This window comes from Rhinatrema bivittatum, chromosome 2 (assembly GCF_901001135.1).
Source record: "Rhinatrema bivittatum chromosome 2, aRhiBiv1.1, whole genome shotgun sequence".
NCBI classification, from domain to species: Eukaryota; Metazoa; Chordata; class Amphibia; order Gymnophiona; family Rhinatrematidae; genus Rhinatrema; species Rhinatrema bivittatum.
The window spans coordinates 288,582,732-288,606,379 of record NC_042616.1 but is presented as its reverse complement, the minus strand read 5'-3'; the positions used below and the strand labels follow the sequence as shown (position 1 = coordinate 288,606,379).

The following is a 23,648-nucleotide window of genomic DNA, read 5'->3' as shown; positions in this document are numbered from 1 at the left end:
TTTAGATTGATTTTATTTGATATTTAAAAGTTACATATAAAAAAAAAAGCTTAAAATGTAATAAGTGTGTATGTAGTATGACAATGGGTAACTACAGAAGTGAGATAAAAAGGGCCTTGCTTAACTAACAGTGAACATCATTTTTATAGCCCTTTAGTCATGCCTGCCTCATTTGTAAATTGTGTATTGGTTTGGAATATTTTAATAAAGGTAAAGTTGAAAACAATGTATGTTCTTTGATGTCCTGATTTGATCCTTGTTCCTGCAAGAAAATAATTACGGTACTAGTTTCCTTCCTTTAATCAGTTCTTGTTAGTATCCTTCTTCCTTCCCTTTCTGCAGGTTCCTTCTCACCTCCCTTTTCATTTTCCAGCTCTTCCACACAGAGTGCGTTTCTTGTCTTGAGTTTGCCACCTTCACTCATCAAAGCAATGTCTTCCTCCTTCATTTCATCACAGCCAATGCACCTTCCTAAAAGTGTAGGAGGAAAAATGGTTTGCAATCACAGGAGGTGCAAATCAGATCCATTTGCACCTTGTCAGTGCACCATATGTGGCCAAGCATAGTGCAGCTGTCAGCTAGTAGCCCTCAGCAGCTTGAGAAAATTGCTTCATTTGGATATAATGCTTGTGCTGTGTCAGTTTTTTTGAAGACAGTAAGAATGATGCTATAACAAAGTGGTGTCAAACTGCTCCTCTTTGCCCCAAAGTGGCTCTGATGTTTAAGTTATGCAAAATATTTAAATTAATCGTAGACTAAAGCCTCTGTGTGCACGTAAACTTTGCAGGTTTTTGTTTTTTTTTACTTGGTTTCCTCTCTGCTTTCATCTGAATCAGAACAAGTGATGGGTTGCCAGCATCACGATCCTTCATCCCTCTATTTCTATATCCCTTCTACTTTCCCACTGTATCCAACCCAGTCGTTGCAGCGACGGTCTGCAGCCGGGAGCCACGCACCCGGTGTCTTCTTCCAGAACTCTGCAATCGCGGGCGCTCTGTGTCTGGCCATTAGGTGTCACCACTGCATGAGGACTGTGATTCCCGCCCCCTACCCCTTCCCTGAGAGGGTAGCTATGAATCCTGCCTCTGCAGCATTCCTAGCCCTGTCTGACCCAGGGTGCCGAGCCCTGATCTGAGAATCGAACCAAGATCCCATGAGCATGAGCAGCACACAGAACTTGCCACTGGGCTAACCCTAAACTTTGCAGTTATTTTCAGTTCTTGTAATGCGTCCTGCCCAGCTCATCTCACAGTTCGCAATATAATATGACAGTGCAAAGTGTGATCAATGGCATGAAAAAGAACATGGAAGCAGAACTGAAGCAAAGTGCTGAAGATTTAGGTGTTGAAGTTTGCAAGACTAAAGAGACGAGAAGCACAGCTTTTAGGTAGTTGAAATGGGTGGATTGAGGAATCCGGGAGGACTGCTAGCAGACTTGATACAGTAACATCTGTTATGGCCATTTGGGAGCACCTATCCGACAAAAGCTTCACTTGCATTTTACTGCTTTCCTGCTTGCTTCAGCATGGTAGAGAAGTCAGCTGCACAAACCATGTAAATATTTGCTAGAAAACTGCTTATAACTGCTTTAGTCTTTGGAAATCAGAATCTTTTTGAGCTTTTAGATTAGAAGAAGGCTGTTCGAGAGATCATTTCACTGGCACACAAAATCTATCCTCATCTTTGTTAGGCTGCTACGCTTACCCAAAAGATGTTAGTTCATTTTAATATATTTGCCATATAAGTAATTGTTGAAATAAATATTCAGCTGAGGCTAAAGTAAATATATCCAAATTTAGTGTAATGAATAGAATGCAATTTTGGATTGTTTGGTTTTTATGGTTTGGTTTTGTTTGGTTTTTGTTTGGTTTTTTTAATAATCAACACAAATTTCAGACCATTAAAAATTCTCAAAAGGATCACCTCTTCCTCTTTCTGGGCCTGGCGAACTTGTATCTCTCTGCCCAGGGAAGGAGGTATCCTGATCCTGATCTGTATCTCACCTCATGCGGGCCTGAAGGAAAGGAAGCCTGGCTCGTGTTACATGAGCAAGGCCCTTGGTTTTCAGTTTTTATTTTATTTTTGTGGGAAATTTCTATGGATTGCTTTTTTGTTACGACATTGAAAATGACACTTCCATTGATTTGTCTCCTGTGTGTTATAGTCAAATCATTCTTCTATGGATTTTATTTTGTTATAACGTTGAAATTCCCTAGAAACATTAAATAAAAAGTGAAAACGAAGGTCCCTAGACATGAATTTTCTCCACCTGGGCCAATCCCAATGTCTTCTTGGGGCCGGGGAAATGGGTGCCCTGACCAGGCCCAAACCATGATGGCTCTCTCTACACCCAGAAGAGGGTAGTTTCACTCTTTCACTTTTCACTTCTTATATGCCACCAAATCAGATTCAAGATCTGCCAATGGTGATGTGCAGCAGTATACAAAAACCACTGGGAGGGGTCCAAGTCAGCACTCTCTCTCTCTCTCTCTCTCTCTCTCTCTGCCCAGGTTAGTGCATCTCTTGGGCCCTTGTGAGATAACATCACTGATCATCAAGCAAAGCTACCTTTTGTCTGCAGAAGCTGTAAAAGTTGCCCCATAGACCTTTTTATACATTCCAACATATGGTATGTTGGAAAGAATTATGTAAAAGGGATAAGAACATAAGTGCCATGCTAGGTCAGACCAAGGTCCATCGAGCCTAGCATCCACCAACATGCACCCACTGCTCCATACTGCAGTTATTATTTTCATATTGCTAGTATCATGTTTGTTAAAAAATCACTTTTGAAACACATTGAATGCAGAGATATGGAAAATAATTAACAGCCATAGAAATTGTAAGATACAATTGGTATATGAGATTTCCTCCTCTCCAGTGCAATCTCCCAGCAGCATTTAGATGTTTCTTTTGAATTAAGGTCTCTAGAATTAATCTGGAAGATTAAATGAAAAGTAGGGAAAACATGCAGAGGCTTGGTTTTGAAGATGTATTCCAAGCTAAGCCAAACCTCAGTATAGTTGTAAGTTGTGAGAGAGAAGAAGAAGAAAATTTGTAGGATAACCTCTTCCCACGTTCAGCAAAGGTTGGGGTTCAGAAACTTGGAGGGAGTTGTACAATTCCCCTTCCCCCTGTTTTCCTGTGGTGAGTAAGAGAGGAGTTTTTCTGGAATGGAGTGATCACCAACATTACAAGCAGGGCCGGTGTAAGGGGATCAAGCACCCTAGGCACCTTCTACCTTGTGCCTGCCCATCCACCCCCTCCCCCCAAGTTGCACCGCCACCCCCTGGTCTCAGCCCCGACTCCTACCTCATTCTCGGTTTTCTGGGCCGCGAGCAGGCCCAGGCCTGGTTCACCTAGTGCTTCTGCCAGCCCTGATTACAAGAGCACTAACTGGCAGCATGCCCTTCTTCAAATATATGTTGGAAAGCACTCCTGAAGCCAAAACTCTATATGTTTTCCCTAGTCTTTTTAATAAAGTTAATGTGGTAGTCTTGTGGCAGAACTATGGCTTTTACTCTTTCAGATGATACCTGAATCATATCAGTGGGGCAGTGGGAAGGGCCGGACGAGCACATCCATACAAAAGGGGGCGAGTTGTTAAGTATATTGATAGTATCATAGAGCAGTAAAGTTGGAAAATACCTCAAGTGGTCATTCAGTCCGTTTCCATGCCTTCAAGCAGGATCCACTAGACTTAGGTCATCTTAGACAAATGTTTGTGCCACCTGTCTCCAGAGTCAGATTCCACCATCCCTATGGGTAACATGTTGCAGTGTTTGACTACTGAAATTCTTCCTAATGTTTAACTTCAGTCTCTTCTCCTGTAATTTAAGGTCATTATATATTGTCCTTTTCTCAATGGAAAGGGAAGACAGCAGCCTCCATATATTTTAATACTGGCATAATTTATGCCTCAGGTCAGGGGCGGATTGCCCTATTGGAGCTTCGGGCATGCCCCAGTGGGCCAGTCAGTCAAGTCACATGACACTGAATTTCATGTGCTCATGCCTTTACTGCATATTCTCCGCTCATACTCAGCCAAATCCTCCCGGTTGCTGGTGCAAGAGCAGTGCCCACAGCTAAATGCCAAATTGCTAAATGCCAGGCCAACCCCGCAGCCAGTTCGGCTTGCTGTAGTCCAACTTCTTTCTTTTTTTTTTTTTAATTCTTTCTTTTTCAATTTTAAAAATGTTTTCCAAGATATAACTCTTTACAGAAAATTGATGTCTAATACAAAGAAATCTGATAAAGTTAAAGAAAAAAAAACAAACTTCAAGATATAACTCTTTATAGAAAAATTGATATCTAACTAGCACACCATATTCATCTTAATGTATTTAAGACATCACAATTATAGGATAATTGACAATGTTTCGGCATGAATTTGAAGAATTACGATCTACAGTTTTAGAAGTGATGAGATGTGGAGTGAGAGGTGGCGATGTAAATTTGCGTTTACTCCAGAGTGAACAGCGTTGGATTTTTTAATTAAAAACTGTACATCCGGCTGGCCTGAATAAAGAGGTGGATTGGTCAGTATTCAGGTAGTCTCAGTGGAAATGATTTGATTGGTTTATAGAGAGGTGGGGCTGTCCTTTAAAAATCGTACTTCCGGTGTGGCTGTTTGAGCGTTTTCGCCATTTTGTGTGAGCTGCGAGGTAAAGCCGAGGTGGCTACGAGAAAAGGGTAAGTCTGACTGTGGTGGCTTGTATAAAAGTCTAAATGGTCAAGAAATGTTGGTGAGTTTGATGTGTTCTTTTAATTATAGAGAAGTGGTTTCCCCTGAAGAAGGCATAAGGTTATGCCGAAACATTGTCAATGTCGGGCATAATAAGTGAAGAAAACGCAGCGGGCAAAGTAAAAGATTAAGAACTTGTAAAGTAAAAATCTTCGAGTGAAATTAAGTACATTCCAATTCGGAAATATAACTTAATAGTTTTTAAGTATAAAAGGAAGATATTTGTTTCAAAAAAAGTAGTAATGAATAAAATTAAAAGTATTAAATAAAAATAAAATAAAGTGGTGTGTGGGAAGCAGTAAATGACGTAAAATCTGGTGCTTGTCAATGATACTGGTTGAAGCCCATTGCAGGCAAGAGCCTGGAGATTGAAAGAGCACAATTATCTCTGATACTGATTCCCTGTAAATATTTTGATTGATAAGAATATGTAGTATTCCTCATGAGTGGTGTGGTGTTTTTTCTAATGTTTAATACGTGTGGTTTTTGAGCCATTAATAGTTGGAAATGTAAATATAATGTATCATACTGTTAGTGATACTTTTACCTCATAAGACTGTACTTTGAATGGCCTTTTTAATCTAAAAGCTACAATAAATGCATACTTTTTAATTGTGTGTGAGGAGGGGAGCGGCTGGGGAGTACAAGGCTGAAGGCATTACCTATAATGCCTAATATCCTTGCACCAGCCCTGGTTGGACTGGATCCATGTGGGAAACAGGATTTGGAGCTGTTCTACTTTGGGTCATGTGGCTCTCTCCAGTCTCAGCCAGGGCTTCATTTTTCTTTTTAAGCCCTGGAGAATCAGCATAGATTAGTCTGGTCTCCCCTTCCCTTCTTTAGAGTAGGTAGGTAGTGCAGAGCCTGGGGAACCATAAAAGCAGCAGACTCTGTAGCACACAACCAATGGGAATGTTCTGGAATGGGGGAAGGTGTGAGTACAGAGAAGTGGAGACAAGCTACAGTCACAAAAAGGGATGGAGTGACTCGAGAAAGTGCCTATGCACTGTTGGGGAGGCTTCTGTAAGCTGGAATTTCCTCCTGAAAAAGTCAGCTGGCTGTGAAATCACTGAGTCTCCTGGAGTGGGGGTGCTAAGAAGGGGTGAGGAGAAGGAGAGGGCTGCTGCAGGCTGGGGAAGAGCAGGTAGCAGGCAGAACGTTTTAGATAATGATGTGGCAGTACTGGAGTGGGGGCAATAGTGTATGAGCAGCAGCACAATGACAGAATGTGTGTGTCAGAGAGAGAAAGTGTGTGTGGGTGTCTTTCTCCCTGACACAGAAAGACACACATATACACACACTTTCTCTGACACACCCATACACTAAGAATGAGAGTGTGTGTGAGTGAGTTTCTTTGTGTCAGAGAGAGAGACACACCCACACACACACCATCTTTTGGACAGAAAGTGGGTGTCTGAGTGTGTGTGGGTGTTTGTGTCTGAGAGACTCTGGGGTAGATTTTTAAAGTTATGCACGGGCGTAGATTTGTTCGCGCAATCCGGCGCGAACAAATCTACACCCGATTTTATAACATGCACGTGCTGCCGCGCGCATGTTATAAAATCCAGGCTCAGGGTGCACAGGGCGGTGCACAATTGTGCAACCTGCGCGTGCCGAGCCGAGCAGAGCAGCCTGCCTCCGTTCCCTCTGAGGCCGCTCCGAAATCGGAGCGGCCTCGGAGGGAACTTTTTTTTCCAGCTCCCCCACCTTCCCCTCCCTTCCCCTACCTAACCCACTCCCCAACCCTAACTAAATCCCCCCCTACCTTTATTCAGAAAGTTACACCTGTCCGAGGTAGGCGTAACTTGCGCGCGCCAGCCGGCTGCCGGTGCACCATTCCCCGGCCCAGGGGCTGGTTCGGAGGCCTCGGCCATGCTCCCGGAATGCCCCCGGGCCGGCACCACGCCCACAGCCCCGCCCCCAGAATGCCACCAAATGCCACGCCGCCCCCGGCACGCCCCCCAAGCAAAGCCCCGGGACTTACGCACGTCCGGGGGCTTTGCGTGCACGCCAGCGACCTATGCAACATAGGCATGTTGGCGCACAAGTCCCCTGCACGGGTAAAACCAGGGCTTTTAAAATCTGCCCCTATGTGTGTGTCTGACACTGGCTGGCAGTGTGGTTGTCACATTACTTGACAAATGGTTCAAGAGCTGATTGGTTGGCAAGAGACTTTAATACAAGACCATGAATCCAAGATATAATTATGAGAGATGTAGCCAGTCTTACAGGCAAATGGAAGCTGGCATGCAGTTCTGTTTGCTCGCCTCTGGTCTAGGGTGTGTTCTACTATTTAGTTATTTAGGAAAAGTGTGACATTTATGTTGGAGATTTTTTGGCTCAATTCTGCCAGCCTCCAGGTCACATGTACCTATGAAAGGTCAGTTTGGCATGTATTTAATTTTTTTTATTTAAGTTTTTTTTATATACCAACATTCAGGACGAAAGTCCCATCATGCTGGTTCACAAGAAACAGGGGTGCAATAATAATAAAAAAATAATAATAAAAAAATGTACCTATGAAAGGTCAGTTTGGCGTGCTTTTGGGAACTGTTGAAACCCATGCAGCAAGGAAAATGCACAAGGGAGTCAAACAGATACCATGTGGGCTGGTTTTGAAAAAAATCCCCCAGGCTGCTATTTTCCTGCAATCCTCCCCTGCCTTTGGTAAATAAACCCAGCTCCTTTCATTTCTCCTTTTAGCTCTTATTATCAAGGCCTCCAGTCATTTGTATTGTTCTCCTGGACTTTCTCCTCATCCTTGATGTGTGGTTCCCCAGACTGGACACTGCTCCTAAAAGAGGCCTTACCAGCATTAAGCAGAGTGGTAGAATTATTTCCCATGCCTTGCTTATAATACTTGTTAATACATTCCAGTGCCGCATTAGCTTTATGTTTATAAATAGATAGATATAAAACAGCACTACACAGTAGACAATGTGAATACGAGTCCCCAATGACCCCTAGATCTTTTTCTGCATTATTGCTGCCAAGTCACTCAGTCTCCTTTTCAGTTTATTTGGTTTCTTCTTTCAAAATGCAATTCTTAAGCAAAGTTACATTGTGCTCACAAACGAAAGTTCCATACATGGCACTGGTGCCAGAGAGCTCCTCAACAAGCTAAGCAGTTACTCCAAAAAGCAGGCATGGTGTTGCACTTGTATCTAGCCCTATTTGATGATAAAGATTCAATTCTTTATTCAGCTACATCAGTGGACAGATAAAGAAAGGAATCCCAGCATTCTCCTCCTGTACCACTGATGTCTGGTGAGTCCCATCTGAAAAACCCACCTTGCGCTGTTCATGTACATTCCTTGTCCCATGCAGGTAGAAAGAACATTTTCAAGCCCTTATTCCATCAGTGGCAAGATCCTTTTGAATTGTATTCCTATCCTCTAGGGGATACTTGCAAACCGTCACTAACTTGATGGTATCTGCACATTTCATAAGCACATTCTGTATTCCACAAGCCAGATGGTTAATAGAATATTTAATGCAGGAGTATCAGAGTGAAAGTTTTTGGAGGGGTTTTTATAAAATACATTAATCCTTTGTGTTCAACAAATTAATCAAATATATAGAGTGTCCTCTTTTCAAGAGTTTTGTCACAGACGCAGAATGAGAGCAACCTCTAAAATGTCTTTTTTTTTTTGGAGGGAGGGGGAAGGGGAGACTGTTACTATTCTGCCTTTACTACTTCTCACATTTGTTATTCCTTGTACCCTAGGGAGCCTTTTCATAAGCTCTTAGTTCAAGGCCTGATCAAAGGGAAGACCTTCAAACTAGGTTCAACTGGTCAGTATCTGAAGAGGGAGGAAGTTAATGTCAGCGGTAAGTTCTTCTCTGTGAATAGTCCATAACTCTGGCACGCCGTAGCTCACGGACGACCGCCCCTCCCACCCTTGACCACGCGACAACAGAGTAGGTAAACCAAGATAACTTTTATTAAGTGGAAGAAACGGCCACAGCCAAAATTAACATTATAACATTATTACTTTATATTGCAGCAGCTTAAACGCAATTGGCATTAACTAAAGCCAACGCCCTCACCGGTACCTTCCTTGTTCTTCCCACCCCAATGCTTTTTTGGAGACGGCAGCCCTCCATCCTTCCGCTCCGTGAAGGTGGTAAACCATTGGCACCCCGCTCCGTGAATGCCAATCCCGCCTTCCGCTCCGTGAAGGGGAACACCCGCCACTGGCATCCCGCTCCGTGAACGCCTCCGTGGCTACTGCCGCTCCGTGCAGTATTCTGCCGCCTCCTCCCACCCCTGGCCTTGCGGGCCGCGGTTATTGCTTATGCCAGGCCTTCATTGGGCCACCCCCAGACCGGCCATTATCTCGGTCTCCGCCATGCTTAGTTATATCCATGCCCCCGCTTTCCCCCTATGCAAAGTCCTTGGTGCTGTGCTCCTCCCCTTCCCCCTCCCCCAACACCAAAAACTTCCCCTCTATGCAGAGATACATCCCCTTATGCTCCGGTGAGGGCACCCGCTGTTCCTTTTGTTATGGCTGTGACGACTTATCCCCCCAATCCCAGTATCCCCTTGCGCTGTGGGGTGGTGGGAGGGTTGCTCTCGCTTCCAGGCTGCAAATGTGCTCCCCCCACCCCGCCCTACCTCTAAGTACCTGAGCTCAGAGACGCCGCCTTCCTTGTCTCATTGGCTCATGCTCAGGTTTTGAAACTGGCCCCTAATCCCATTGTCCGCCCCCTCTCCGCACCTAGGCTGTGCCCCCCTCCCCCCTCCCTCTTGCCTACCACACGTCTGCCCCAGTTATACGGCCCTTGCCTCGAGAGGCAGGGCCTCCTTCATGTTTGTAATGTCTCTGTATAAATCTGCTTACTGTGCTAATTGTTTCGTGTTTCTCCGGACCTTCCAGAAAATTAATTTCTACCAAAATGAGGTTACAGAGCTTGGGAATGCATGCATTTACAAAATAAACACACACCAGCTCCCAATCGCTCACACACACACCCTCACACTCTCTTCACATAGGCTCCCTCTCTCTGGCACCCACACCCAAACATGCTCGCTCTCTCACCCCCCTCCCAGGCTCACAGTCTTACATACAGACTCACTGGGGCCTGCTTCATCTTCACCATGAGCGGGAAGGCCTCTGCTGGCGGCATGCCGAGGCCTGTTCCATCTTTGCCGCGAGCAGGAAGTCCTCCGCGCATGGCATGCCGGGTCCTGTTCTAGCTTCGCTGCGAGCAGGAGGGCTTCTGTTCATGGCACACTGGGTCCTGCCAAATTCTGCACAGCTGCGCAGGAGGGGAATTCTGCTCTCTGCAGTAGCGCAGAATTCCCCCAGGACTTGCTAACTAATGAAGAGATCAGAAAATATTTTGTGTTATTTTTTTTTCTGTTCTGCATATTTTTTTGCTGCAGGTTCGGAACCTGTTTCATGCTGACACCGAGGAGAAACTACAAGTTACCTGGGAAAAAATGAGCAAATCAAAGCACATGGGATAGACCCCGAAGAAGTAGTACAGCAGTATGGATTGATACTATCCGGCTCTACATCCTTTTTTGCTGCCCCTCCCAGAGCAGGACATTCTGTGGGATGTTAAGAGTAGGTTTGTCTCTGATCTTTTCATCCTTTTCTTACCCTTCCTTGTTGGCAGTGGTGATCGCAGTCTTCTCTAACTATAGTCTGCATGGTAGAAGACTCTAATACTGTTTATTAATCTATTTACCCAATATTTGATATTCTGCTTTCGCCAGGTACGATGTCAAAGCAGATTACAGAATAGGAATAACATGGTTAATGTAGTTAACACTGAATGCCATTGTAATGGCATAAGGAGCAGGTGTGCAAAAACTTTAATATTCCTAATGAACCAGCTGGGGAAAGGGGAAATGAATTTGAGGGCAATTAGTCTTGGCAAAGGACCGCTCCTACCATGGAGCCTAGTGCTTTTAGCACAGTGGTCTGCAGCCTGGTCCTTGGGGATTCTCTGACCAGACAGATTTTCAGTCGTCTATAATGAGCATGCAGTGCCTCTGCTGTATGTAAATATATCTTATGTGTATTCATTGTGGAAATCCTGAAAAACAGACTGATCGTGGGATCCCTAAGGACTGGGTTGAGGACCGCTGTTTTAGAAAATGTAACTTGAAGATGAAAAATGTACACCGGACTTTCAGTATTTGAAGTTCTTATGGGCTTCCTAGTTTTGGCTGAAGGATATTCCAGGCTCCAGAAGATACTGACCTGTGGTTATCTTTGATGTGCTACAACAGCCTTATTAACTAGGTGGTAGCAAAATATCTCTGGTGACAGTATTCCTCTGATGACAAGACACTGTGGCTGATGACAAGTGTGGCTGCTTTGCAAGTTTCAGCTTTTTTGGTCAAATTACTAGTTAGGATCAAGATTCTACACATCCTATCAGAAGTGGGGACCCTTTTTTGTAGAAAGGCTGCATTAGGCAGGACCAAACCGGTTACAGGCCAGGGGCACCCCCCTCTGACATTGCAGCTGGGAGGAAGAGGTTCCCCTTTTGATACTGCAGCCTGCTGGTAGGAGAAGGTCCACCTCTGACACCGGGCTAATCCAGGGAGGGAGACCCTCCAGTGTCGCAGGCAGAAGCAGTAGGCAGCAATAGCGAATGGGAATAGGCCAGGAGTTCCTGCTGTAATCAAGGGAAAGCAAGTGAAGTGAACAAATAGGGCCAGGGAAGAGTTTCTACCACAATCAGATGTTTCATAAGTAGTAGGGATGTCTTGCCATAGGCCAGATAAAAGCAGGCTGCACTCAGCCCATTGACTGAAGGTTCCCTACTAATGCAATTAGGTGATGTCTGCTACCAAAAAATAAGTGTTCTGAGCTTGTTATTTCATTTTCTTTCTGCCATTAACTATGGAAAATAAAAGGTAATTTTAATCACTGAACTGAGATGTAAGAGTTATGCTGATCGTGTTTGTTTGTTTTGGGGGGGGGGGGGGGTATGCACTGCAGGGTGCATATTCTATCCCTGAGGATTAAGAAGATGTTTTATGTGAGAAATGGACTCGCTGGTCATTCCTCTTGTGTGATATTTGTGCAGAATTCTAGTAGTTGTATAGCTCATGAGGAAAACTGAATTCTTTGCAAGTTGTGACGCCTTTTATTGAAACCAGCATATGAATTATCTAAAAATCATATACATGGGACTTTCGCAACTCTTGTCAGTAAGTCTGATACACATCTGAAGAGGGAACCTACATGATCTTGAAAGTATTGTTCAGCAATCATCTTCGGATAATTCTTATTCAAATGAATATCAAGTGTGTATCCTAGAATTCTGCCAGAAACACAATTTGGAGATCAAGTACATTTCCTTGGCCATAAAAAGTATGTATTGTTCCATGCTTTCTTTTCATGGGTAAGAAAAAATTGTTAGTGAGGGCTTACTGCAAGTGCTCAGTGATGGGACAGAGAGGAGAAATAAGCTGTGGCGACTCAGTAGCAGTTTATAGACAACACAGTCATTTCTGATATTCTCATCTTGCTTTTTTTTTTTGGCACGCTACTGTAGCTAAAATCACGTTCTCTCTCCCTCCCTCTTTTTCTGGTTGCGTTTTTGCATGACACTCAGCTGATGCCATCCCTGGTGTACGGAGGTGGCAAGTGCGTGTCTGGTCCTTGATGACCAAATTCATTGATGCTAGGAATTCCGGGACTGTGCCTGATCCCCAACTGCTAAGTGAGAAGGACAGAGCTGCCGCTAAGAAGATCTGGGAGAACAGGAACTATTATGTGTCTAAGGTGGGTACATGTATGTAGTGATGTGTGGGAAATAGCAAGAGGAGTGAGCCAGCTTGAAATTTGCCTTCCCATTGCTAATGAGTATGTAAACCAGTAACCGGTTGTGAAGCCCCCGCACCTCTTGTTTTTGCCGTTCAAAGGCCATGCTTTGCTTCTGGTCTGTAAACTCTTTATGCAGACCCTACTTATGTCATCAGCTATGGTCTGTGTTGCAACATCTGTGACTTCACAATGATAAGTGACAGCATGCCACTGTGACAGGGACACCCCAACCAAAGCTTAAAGCAGTGGCATGGAAAGACATATATCTAGCCTTGCCAGCTGCATCCATATGTTGTCTTTTTTTAACAGACAATCTGATCTGTTCCCGATTTTACATACATTGTATTCTTAGGGAAGTCAGAACTTCAAATCCATACAAATGCTGGGATAAAACCAGGACTGAGTAAGCCTGTTGATAAGAAATGGACTTAGCTGGAAACCCTACAGTGTGTGGCATGATACAAAGAGAGGGCATAAATGCAGGGTTTAATCTTCTTGGCTATTTGTTAATATAAATATTTCCATAACTAACTCAAGGCATTGCTCATAAGTTATAATGTTCCTCCTCAAGGTTAGGGTGTTTACGGATCTTTGTAGGATTACTCAAGAAAAGAAGAAGAAATTTTTATTTATTTATTTATTTAAAAGTATTTATATACCGCTTTTCAAAACAGGGTATCTTGTCAAAACGGTTTACAATAAAATAAAAATAAAAATAAATAGATGAAAGAAACTAAAAAAAATACTATAAAAATACATAAAACTGATATATACCTTATAGGTAAAAAATAAAATATTAACAAAAATGACTATTAATGGAGCTGGGCCTGAATTCAAGTTAAAATCAAGAGGGGTAGCGGTTTGGGGGAGGGGGGGATGGGGATATGAAGTAAAGGAAAAAATAAAAAATAAAGATATGGGAATTGAGCGATTACTAAGTTGTGGAGTGATGTTGAGTTGTTTGTGGAGAAGTATTGAATGCCAATTGGAAAAAATGTGTTTTTAATGATTTTTTGAATTGTTGGGGGTTGGATATTAGACGAAGAGGGTTGGGTAGTGAGTTCCAGAGAAGAGGGCCTGCCACTGAGAAGGCCCTTTTCCTGGTGATGTCTAGTCTAGCCTGTCGGGGGGAAGGAGTGTCAAGTAGATTTTGGGTGAGTGATCTTAGATGTCTTACTGGTTTATAGATACGGAGTAATGAGCAAAGCCAAGTAGAAGATGGGTTATTTATTAGACCGTGAATGATAGTAAGGATTTTATATTTTATTCTGTACTTTATGGGTAATGTTTATCATTGTGCTCAAAAGTTCTTCAGTTGGGAGCTGGTGTTTTTCTTAAATTTCCAATTAACTGTGTAGTTAAATATCGAGAGTTCTGACTTGCCTTTTATGACCCAGCTCAGCTTGAGAGGTTTCTGGAAGAACATTCAGATGGTGGGATGCATCCTTAAATCATTTGGGGATTTTGTTGTTTATTTGCAACCACTTAATATGTTTGCACTCAGAAAGAGGTGTCACTCGGGAGTTTGTTCTTCCTTAGTACATATTGGTAAAGTTTCATGGGCTGCTTCTCCCTCTCTTTAAGTGGATTATTATACAGCATTCTTATTTAAGCTACTGAAATTTTTCCTTTTCTGTGGTTTTTAACTTTTTTTTCATTTAAGATGCTGTATTCTTTTTTTTTTTTCCAATGTCAGCTTTATTTGATTTAAATAATGCCCCTCGCATCACTCCTGAGTCATGAGAATAAAACATGTATGCACTGAACAGCCATTAGGTTATCTAGTTGGGTAGGTTGAAAGAAGATCTGAGGTCTATTGAATTATGGGGTCTTTGTTTCCTCACTTTGCGACCCACAATGCAAAAAAACCCCCAAATTTTCAGGTTCCCTGCAGTAAAGGAAGGGGGAACATAAAAGTATGAATGTCATGATAGAGATAATGTTTGTGTACACACATGCATTTATGTATTAATGGGAAGTACTGAAAGACTGTGTTAGTGATGGGCATTTTCTCTGTAATTGATATGATGGTCCATAGCATTAATATTTAATCCAAATTTCCAAGCCACGTTTTGCTCTTCAGAATCTTCAGGGTGGCTGTTTTACATGATGGCATTCTTAAAATGCCATAGAGTGAAATAGCCAGAAATGGCTGTGTATACTGAGGAGGTGATTAAAGAACTGAACTATAAAGAAAAATTCAGAGCTTTCGGTTTAAAACTTGTCCCTGAGCAAGTCACTGGCTCCCTGGGCACTCAAGACTCGGAAGAAAACAAAGTAGGCAATTTAATTTTACTTTCCTAGTCAACATATTATTTTTAACTGGTAATTACATATCTCATTTGAATCCATAAATAGTAACATAGATGACAGTGGAAAAAGATCAACCAGCCCATCCAGTCTGCCCAGATAATCTTTCCACACTGCTAAGGCTGCATCCCAGCAGTCAGCTACAGAAAGTTGACCATTGGAAAGATGTCTCCAACCCAGGTCATTTTTTTTTGTCTACGTCCCTTGGTACTCCACCATCTTGGGTAGATAAGCACACAAAAGATTCCCTGTTAGTTCCCTCCAGTGCCCAACTTTCCCATGTCAAACCAGAAAGCTCTGTAATCCAGATAGCCAACATTATTAGTCTGGTTGTTGCCCAAACATCCATCCTCCTAGGTCCCATGAGTAAGCTCCCAGACAGACCCAGCCACGTGCGTGCATGCGTTTCCGCTAGGTATTCTAGTTATTTGTGTATGTGCACTCTGCCAGCAGAAGCAGCTGCCAGTTTGATTCTATCGTCATAGCCTGATCTGAAAAGCTACCATTGCTAGTGATCCTCCTAGGTCCCCTGTGTAGCCTGCAAGTCAGACCCAGTTACATGAGATCCTGAATTTCTGCCAAGAGTCAGTCAATGTTCAGTGTGTTTGTCTGGTTAAGTTCAGGACTTAGCTGGACAAATGGCAAGATTTAATATTGTCTCATATTAAACGCCTCTGGGTTACCTGGCTAAGTAGTTAGCTGAATAAAACTTAGCTGGTAACTTGGAGCTGCTTCGGGGATGGAGTTATCTAAGTTTCCCAAAAGCTGGATGAACTTATCTGGCTAATATCCTGACGGCTGGCACCATGGCACTGAATATCTGATATAAGTTAGCTAGATAAGTGTATTCAGCTAACTTGTCTGCTCTCTGCCCAGCTGATTATTGACCTCATAGTTATTACAGTACTTGCCACCTGCTAGACATACTAAGCTGCTAAAAGGCAATTCCTACCAGGGCCAGATGTGATAAATACAAAGGAATGTTTGGTTATTTGTCAAATCCACTGAGCTGATTTTAAACTAGAGAGCTTGCCATTATTTCAATTTTCTGTTATTTTAATTAGCATTATGATACTATGTCTACGTATGAAATATGCCACAGGACTCTGAGGAGCATGGTCAGAGAACCAAATGGCATTGGTATTTAAATGTGGCTCTTTGAGACATAACTATCGCTGCTTCATAGGGATAACATTGGAATATAAGTGTATTACTTAGTATGTGGGGATGATTTGCATTTTTTAATTAAAAAATTAACTATTTTGTTTTCCCAGGTAACCACTCACTTCACAGAGGACTACTTGTTTAATGCTGCAATTTCTCAACTAATGGCTCTTAGCAACATACTTGCAGTAAGTTTATTTTCAATCTATGATGTATTTCACCTTCTTTTCCTCTACTCTCTCCCCCTCTCACACACTACCACATTTCTGTTCCTCCTTGTCTCCTGACTTAGTGTAGGCATACCTCAAATCCGTCGGATAATGCAGATCCCCCCTGCTGGTTGTGGTTGATTCTGAAGGCTTGTTCATTGTCTTTGGACTTCTTAGGGGATATCAGGAAACAGTAAGACCCCCAGTGAGGTTCTTGGACTTTTCCTATTAGAGGCAAGCAGAGCCCAAAAAGATGGCAGAGGAAACCTTTTCACATCAATAGGTTTAGCCATAGTTGGTGATCCTGCAGGTATGAAATGAGAGCATAGAATCTCCCTCTACCCAGGAAATCTCACATTTTTTAATACATTTGTCCTCTCTTTGCCTGTTTTGGGTCTTAGGTTAAGCCAATGCCCTGTGATATTCTTTCACTGTAGCTGCCTAGAGCCTGGGACTTCCTCCTCTTCTCCCCCCATATTCAGACCATGTCTGGTACTGCATGTTGTTAGAGAATCCTACTGAGCCTGACCATTTCATTGCACAGTTTAGATACTTCAGATTAGCTGCCTGATCTGGTCATCCTTGATGTTGAGTTGTGGAGGTCAGCTACAGCCAGTTGTGATCAGCTCTTCTTTTCCACAATGCTTGTTGATAAGACTTTGCTTGTCTTACATGATATTTTTTGGCACAAGTCTGCTGGATTCCTATCTAATAATTTGATGTTTATGGCCATAGCTTCCTACTGGAGGCATTATCCAGTGGTCTTCACTATTTTTTAAGCAAGGGCCACTTTGCCTCCAGTGGGGCGGATGAGAGATGGGTGGTGGGAGGCGCTCCCCCTCCACTGTTGCAGCTGACTGGGTTGGGGTCCCCTCACAACTCCCATTGATCATTACTAAACCTCTAGCTTTCCCCCACTCTGCTGTCTTCAGCCAGTGCGAGTGCGCTATGTATGTATGTGTGTGTAGCTTCTACTGCTGCACTTTACCTGTTTCCATTACTCCTCCACCTCCAACCCCCCCCTTCCCCCCGCCCCCTTCTTAAGTCCTACCCCCTTTCCTTGCCCCACCTCAAATTATACTAGCCCTGGCTCCACTTCCCACCAGGCCGAACACTGAAAAAAGTGTTTCCACAGTCTTCAGCTCTGTGCCGCCACATTCCTCCCTCTGACCCTGCTACTGGCTAGTTTGTGTTTCTTGCTCCTCTGACGTTGAAAGGAAGGGGGGAGCCTTCTTATTTCCATTGCTGCGGGAACTGCCTGCTCCTGCTCCTCTGGCGCTCAGTATGCTAGCAGGGCTCAGTCTTTGCGGTCCTACCTCTTCTGCTCCTCTCCGTGTCACTGCAGAGCCAGGCTGAGTCGAGGGGTGGTGGTGCTCTTGGCTGCCACAATCTGCCTGTCCTTCTCCACCACAGCTAACTGCTGGGGCCGGAGCAGGGGCAGGGCTGTTCTCACCACCGCAGCCCCCTGCCTTCTCCTGCTTCTCTCCAGTTGTGCAGGGAGTGGAGGGGCCTTCAGTCATACATGCAGCAGGCACAGGGTGCTTTATTTCCTGGTGGCAATGGACCAGTCAGAGACCATGGGAGCCACCACTGGTCCCCGGGTCTTACCTTGAAGAACACTGCACTATGCCCTCTCTGGAGTCCACCACAACAGGCAAGGAGCATGGATTTGGATCTCATCTGCCATTGATAGGAATGCTGCTGCTGAATTCTAAAGCAGCTGTCTCTCCTAAACGAGTGTCCCTTTTCTCAAAAAAAGGAACAGGAGAAGCCTAGCGGTGTTTCAGCAAGTATCATAATTAATTTATATTTGGTTTTAGAACATACTCTTTTTTTTTTGTTTGATCTGTTTGTAGTTTACTGGCAGGACTGGCACAGGTACCAGCATCAGCCCTGTGACCCCCCCTGGGGTCATTTACTTTATGAACCCCTAAAGAATATTGCCCCATAAGGCAGCGGGTCTGACTTTATCACATGCCCTGCTCCTGACCTTTTTGCACAGGTGTCTGACACTGGTATGACTGGGTGAGTAAGGGACATTTACTAGTGTGCCTGAAAAGCTTTGGAACATTTGGGGAGGGGGGGAGGGGAATTGCTTTTATTAAAGCGGAGAACACTTTTACAAACATTGATAGTTCCAAGAAGAAGCAGAGACATTATTTCAGCTCCCACAGCTGCTTTTGTGGGGTTTTTTTTTTTTTTAGACTGTGTTCTTTCTGCTGCTAAACTGAATGCTGAAGGTAATTTAGATGTAAGTGGCTTGTATGCGCCATTAACACAGTTTAGCAGTTTTAATTTGGACTCACTTGGTGATAAGTAGGGAGGGTGATAATAGGGAACATGTAATAAACTGTTGTCTGTTAGTAGTGCTCTTTGAGCTGTTACATTAGACAGTTAATGTCCCTAATTTCTATGTATGTTAAATGTACATCGGTTTGGGGGGCGGAGTGCTTGATTGCACAACACGTTTTCTTGATGTTTGGATTGCTGGCTTAGATTCTTAAGTAGAATGGTAGGACCCTGTATCTAAGGAAGGCCCTGACCTTATTTCATAGTAACCTAGTAATGGCATAAAAGGTCCAAATGGTCCATTCAGTCTGCCCAACAAGCTTCTTATGGTGGTATTTGCCACACCGTGCAGGTTACCCCATGTTTCTCTTAAGGGTAGCAACTGCCACGCCATGTAGTTATTTGATGAGCCTTCTTGAAAATTCAAATAGTGCTGATGTGTTTTGCTTATGGACTTGGCCTTAGAAGAAGTCCTGTACTTTTTTAGTTATGACCGAGTACCATTAGCCCAGACCGTTAAAGTCAGGGCCTGTGTTGGTGGACATCTGAATCCAATTCCTCTTCTACCCACCTCCCTCCACCCGCCACCATCAAAGCAGAGAGTGATATTATAGTTGTATCAAAAGCATCAAGACTTATTGGTTAAAAGTAGTAATCCCTTACCTTCTGTTAAGGGTAGTAATTGCTGCTTCATGAAGGTTATCCCCATGCTTATCAGTTCCCTAGACCAGTGGTTCTCAATCTTTTTTTTGGCCGGGACACACCTGACACATGGTTCTCACATGTGTGACACACTGAACATGTGACTGTCACAGGGCTAAATGTAAATATACATTCTGCATCCTCAGAAACCCCTTCAACCCCTAAAAATGGGTGCAGAGCAGAACTAGGGCATTACCCATACAACTCATTATACAAAAAAAGATATTCTGGTTCTGATGACATCTCGGTAAAAGCAAAACAAACTCCCTTTACTTGCAGGCACAATACCCCTCCTTATCAAAAGACAGTAATTTACCAGAAATGCATGTCCTATTGAGAAAACACAACAAATAAGATTGATACAAACGATACAAATGCCTAGTAAAATACTTCACCTCGATCACACACCCAGAACTGGCCTTCATCACAAATTATAAATATGGAGACAAACTGGAATGGAAAACCAAAACAACCACTCTGCATGCAGTACAAACCTGGAGAAATGGAAAGAGAAATATAGCACCTTACATAGTCCCAGGATCTGCAATAATGCATACAAACTAACCCGTACAAAGTTACACCTGCATTATGGAACATACTCAAACAGTAACAACCCTACCTATGAAAAGGCACCACTACAAATATTTAACCAGGCCCTAAACAGTAATACACCTCCTATTAGGAAAACAGAACAAGCCAAGCTGCTATAGTTCCTAACACAGAAATAATTGTAAAACTATACTAATAAATGTTGCAAAACAGATGATGAACAAAATAAACATCCAACAATTAAAAACACATAAAAATTATAAAAAATTGTCCAAATATCAATAAAATACTTCAGAACAGCAGACACATCACATAATACCCAATAATTAAAATGGCAGTCAATCAAGAAAAATAAACTTAAGAAGCCACCTTTACTTACCCTCTCCAGCAACTCTCCTACTTCTTTCCCTTGCAGGTCAATAGCACACACCAGAAGCAGCAGTGGCTGCTGAAGCTCTGTCCTCACGGTCCTCTTCCTTAGGGCCCACAACCAGTCACTCATACATAATCTCTGTCTCACACAGACCAGTAACCTCCCTAACCATCCTCTTTTCCTCACACACACACCAGTCACCTCCTTGACCAGCCTCTGACTCACGCACACACCAGTCACCTCCCTGTCCAGTCTCTGTCTCACATACACACACACCAGTCATCTCCCTGACCAGTCTCTGTCTCACATACACACACCAGTCATCTCCCTGACCAGTCTCTGTCTCACACACCCACACACACCAGTCATCTCCCTGACCAGTCTGTCTCACACACCCACACACACCAGTCACCTCGCTGACAAGTCTGTCTCTCACACACACCAGTCACCTCCCTGACCAGTCTCTGTCTCTCACACACAGACACCAGTCTCCTCGCTGACCAGTCTGTCTCTCACACACACACACACCAGTCACCTCGTTGACCAGTCTCTGACTCACGCACACACCAGTCACCTCTTTGACCAGTCTCTTCCTCACACACACACCAGTAACCTTCTTGACCAGTCTCTGTCTCACGCACACACCAGTCACCTCCTTGACCAGTTTCTGACTCACGCACACACCAGTCACCTCCCTGTCCAGTCTCTGTCTCACATATACACACACCAGTCATCTCCGTGACCAGACTCTGTCTCACACACAGACCCCAGTCACCTTGCTGACCAGTCTGTCTCTCACACACACCAGCCACCTCCCTGACCAGTCTCTGTCTCTCACACACAGACACCAGTCACCTCGTTGACCAGTCTCTGTCTCTTACACACACACACACCAGTCACCTTGTTGACCAGTCTCTGTCTCACAAACAGGTACCAGTCACCTCACTGACCAGTCTCTGTCTCACAAACAGGTACAAGTCACCTCCCTGACCAGTCTCTGTCTCACATACACACGCACCAGTCACCTCCCTGACCAGTCTCTGTCTCACATACACACGCACCAGTCACCTCCCTGACCAGTCTCTGTCTCTCTCAATCACACACATGCTCTCTCACTTACATATAAGCTCTCAATCACACACACAAATGCTCTTGCTCCCATTCTACCACATACACACAAGCTGCCACTCACACACTTACACACACAAGTTCACGTGGAGCCTCTTCTCATTGCCTGGCCCAATAAGCCTGGTCTCCGCTCTTCAGCTACCACCTGCCTGGCCTCCTACGGCGACACGAAGTGTCTCTCCGTTCTTCGGCCCTACCAGCCTGGCCTCCAGTGGTGGCGCACGCAGGGTCTCTCTTCACTTCAGCCGCCGGCACTCTGGCCTCTGGCGGTGGCACACAGCGTCTCTCTGCTCTTCAGCCCCGCTGGCCTGGCCTCCAGCAGTGGCACTCCCCTACCAACTGCATCGGCCAGTCTGCCCCTGGGGAGAAGGGAAGCACAAGTGGGGCAGTGGGACACCAGAAGTCACGACACACCTGCCGTTTCTTAGCGACACACTGGTCGCGACACACCGGTTGAGAATCGCTGCCCTAGACCATAAAAGTTGGGGCCCTTGGTTGTTGTCTGAATTCATCTCCGCTTTTTCCCCTCTGTTCAAGTAGGAGAGCAATGTTGCAGTTTCATCAAAGTATCAAGGCTTATTGATTAAGGGTAGTAACTGCCACACCAACAAGTTACCCCCATGCACCTTTTTCTTTATTTCCATTCTCTAGCCTTTAGAGATCTACAGTGTTTATCCCATGCTACTTTGAATTCTTTGACTGTTTTCATCTTCATCACCTCCTCCGGAACGGGCATTCAAGGCATCCATCACCTGATCTGTGAAGGAATACTTTCTGGTGTTGGTTTTGAGTCATCCCCAAGGAGTTTCATTTCGTGACCCCTAGTTTTACTGATCTCTTTCCAACGGAAAATGTTTGAAATTCATGCAGCATTAAAATCTTTCAGGTATCTGAAGGTCTGTATCATTTCTCCCCTACACCTCCTCTTTTCCCATGTATACATGTTTAGATCCTTCTTCCTCTCCTCATAAATCTTCCAATACTGACCCCACATCATTTTGGTTACCCTTCTCTGGACCACCTCCATCCTGTCTCTATCCTTTTTTAAATAAGTGTTCCAGAATGGAACACAGTACTCGAGGTAGGGCCTCACCAAGGACCTGTACAAGGACATCACATCTCTTTTTTTCTTACTGGTTATTCCTCTCTCTGTGCAGCCCAGCATTCTTCTGGCTTTAGCTATCACCTTGTCACATTTTGCTTTGCCGCCTTCAGATCACCAGTCACTGTCATCCCAAGATCTCTCTCTAGGTCCATGTACATCATTCTTTCACCCCTATCACATACAGCTCTTTTGGATTACCACATCCCAGATGAATGACTCTGCACTTTTTAGCATTGAATCCCAGCTGCCAAATCTTCAACCACTCTTCAAATTTTCTTAAATCACTTTTCATTCTCTCTGCTCCTTCAGGCTTGTCTGCTTTGTTGCAGATCTTACTATCATCCACAAACAGAAAAACATTGCCTTCTGTCCCTTTCGCAATGTGACTCAAAATGATATTGAACAGAGCCGGTCCCAATACTTATCCTTGTGGCACTCCACTTAACACCGTTTTCTCTTCAAAGTAGGTTCCATTAACATTACCTGCTGTCTCCTATCAGTCAACCAGTTTGTAATCCACCCCACCATCTTGGTGCCAACTCCAAAATTTCTCATTTTATTCACAAGCTTCCTATGCGGGACCGTATCGAAAACTTTGCTGAAATCCAAATAAATAACATTGAGTGCTCTTCCTCAATCCAATTCTGTAGTCACCCAATCAAAACAATCAATCAGACTTGTCTGACACATCTTTCCCCTGATGAATCCATGCTGCCTTAGATCCAGCAACTTACTGGATAGTAGATAGTTCACTATTTTTTCTTTCAGCAGTCTCCATTAATTTTCCCACCATCTAGGTGTGTGGCTAACCGGCCTGTAGTTTCCAGCCTCCTCTCTGATACCACTCTTGTGAAGCAGAACCACAACCAATTTTCTCTAATCTTGTGGCATCACTTCCATTTCCAGGGATCTATTGAACAGGTCTTTCAGCAGGTCCACAAGGACATCTCTGATTTCCCTCAGTATCCTGGGATGTACCTCATCCGGCCCCATGGCCTTGTCCACTTTGTTTTCCTAGCTCTTCCCATACATCCTCCTCTGTAAAAAGAATTGTCTCTACCCCATTCCCATCAACAGTCTTGTCATCAGCAATGTTCCTTCTCCATGGTCTTCTTTAGTGAACCCAGAGCTAAAGTATTTGTTTAATATTTCTGGCATTTCTTCATCTCTCAGGTAAACAATATGGGTGAAACTATCCACACTCTCAAATATTATTATTCTTAAAGCATACACATGAATGAGAGTATACAAACTTTATTATCAAAACTTACATAACATTCAC

The 23,648-nt window shown here is 43.9% G+C and overlaps 1 protein-coding gene across 1 annotated transcript in view; it reads left to right on the top strand.

Annotated features, from left to right (window-relative positions):
- Window positions 1–23,648, top strand: part of LARS2 (leucyl-tRNA synthetase 2, mitochondrial) — a 267,199-nt gene that overhangs the window by 200,825 nt on the left and 42,726 nt on the right. The window contains 8 exon segments of the mRNA XM_029589600.1: window positions 8,472–8,575; window positions 10,134–10,147; window positions 10,149–10,206; window positions 10,209–10,244; window positions 10,247–10,284; window positions 10,287–10,317; window positions 12,326–12,495; window positions 16,122–16,199. Of these exon segments, the coding sequence (XP_029445460.1) occupies window positions 8,472–8,575; window positions 10,134–10,147; window positions 10,149–10,206; window positions 10,209–10,244; window positions 10,247–10,284; window positions 10,287–10,317; window positions 12,326–12,495; window positions 16,122–16,199 (529 nt within the window).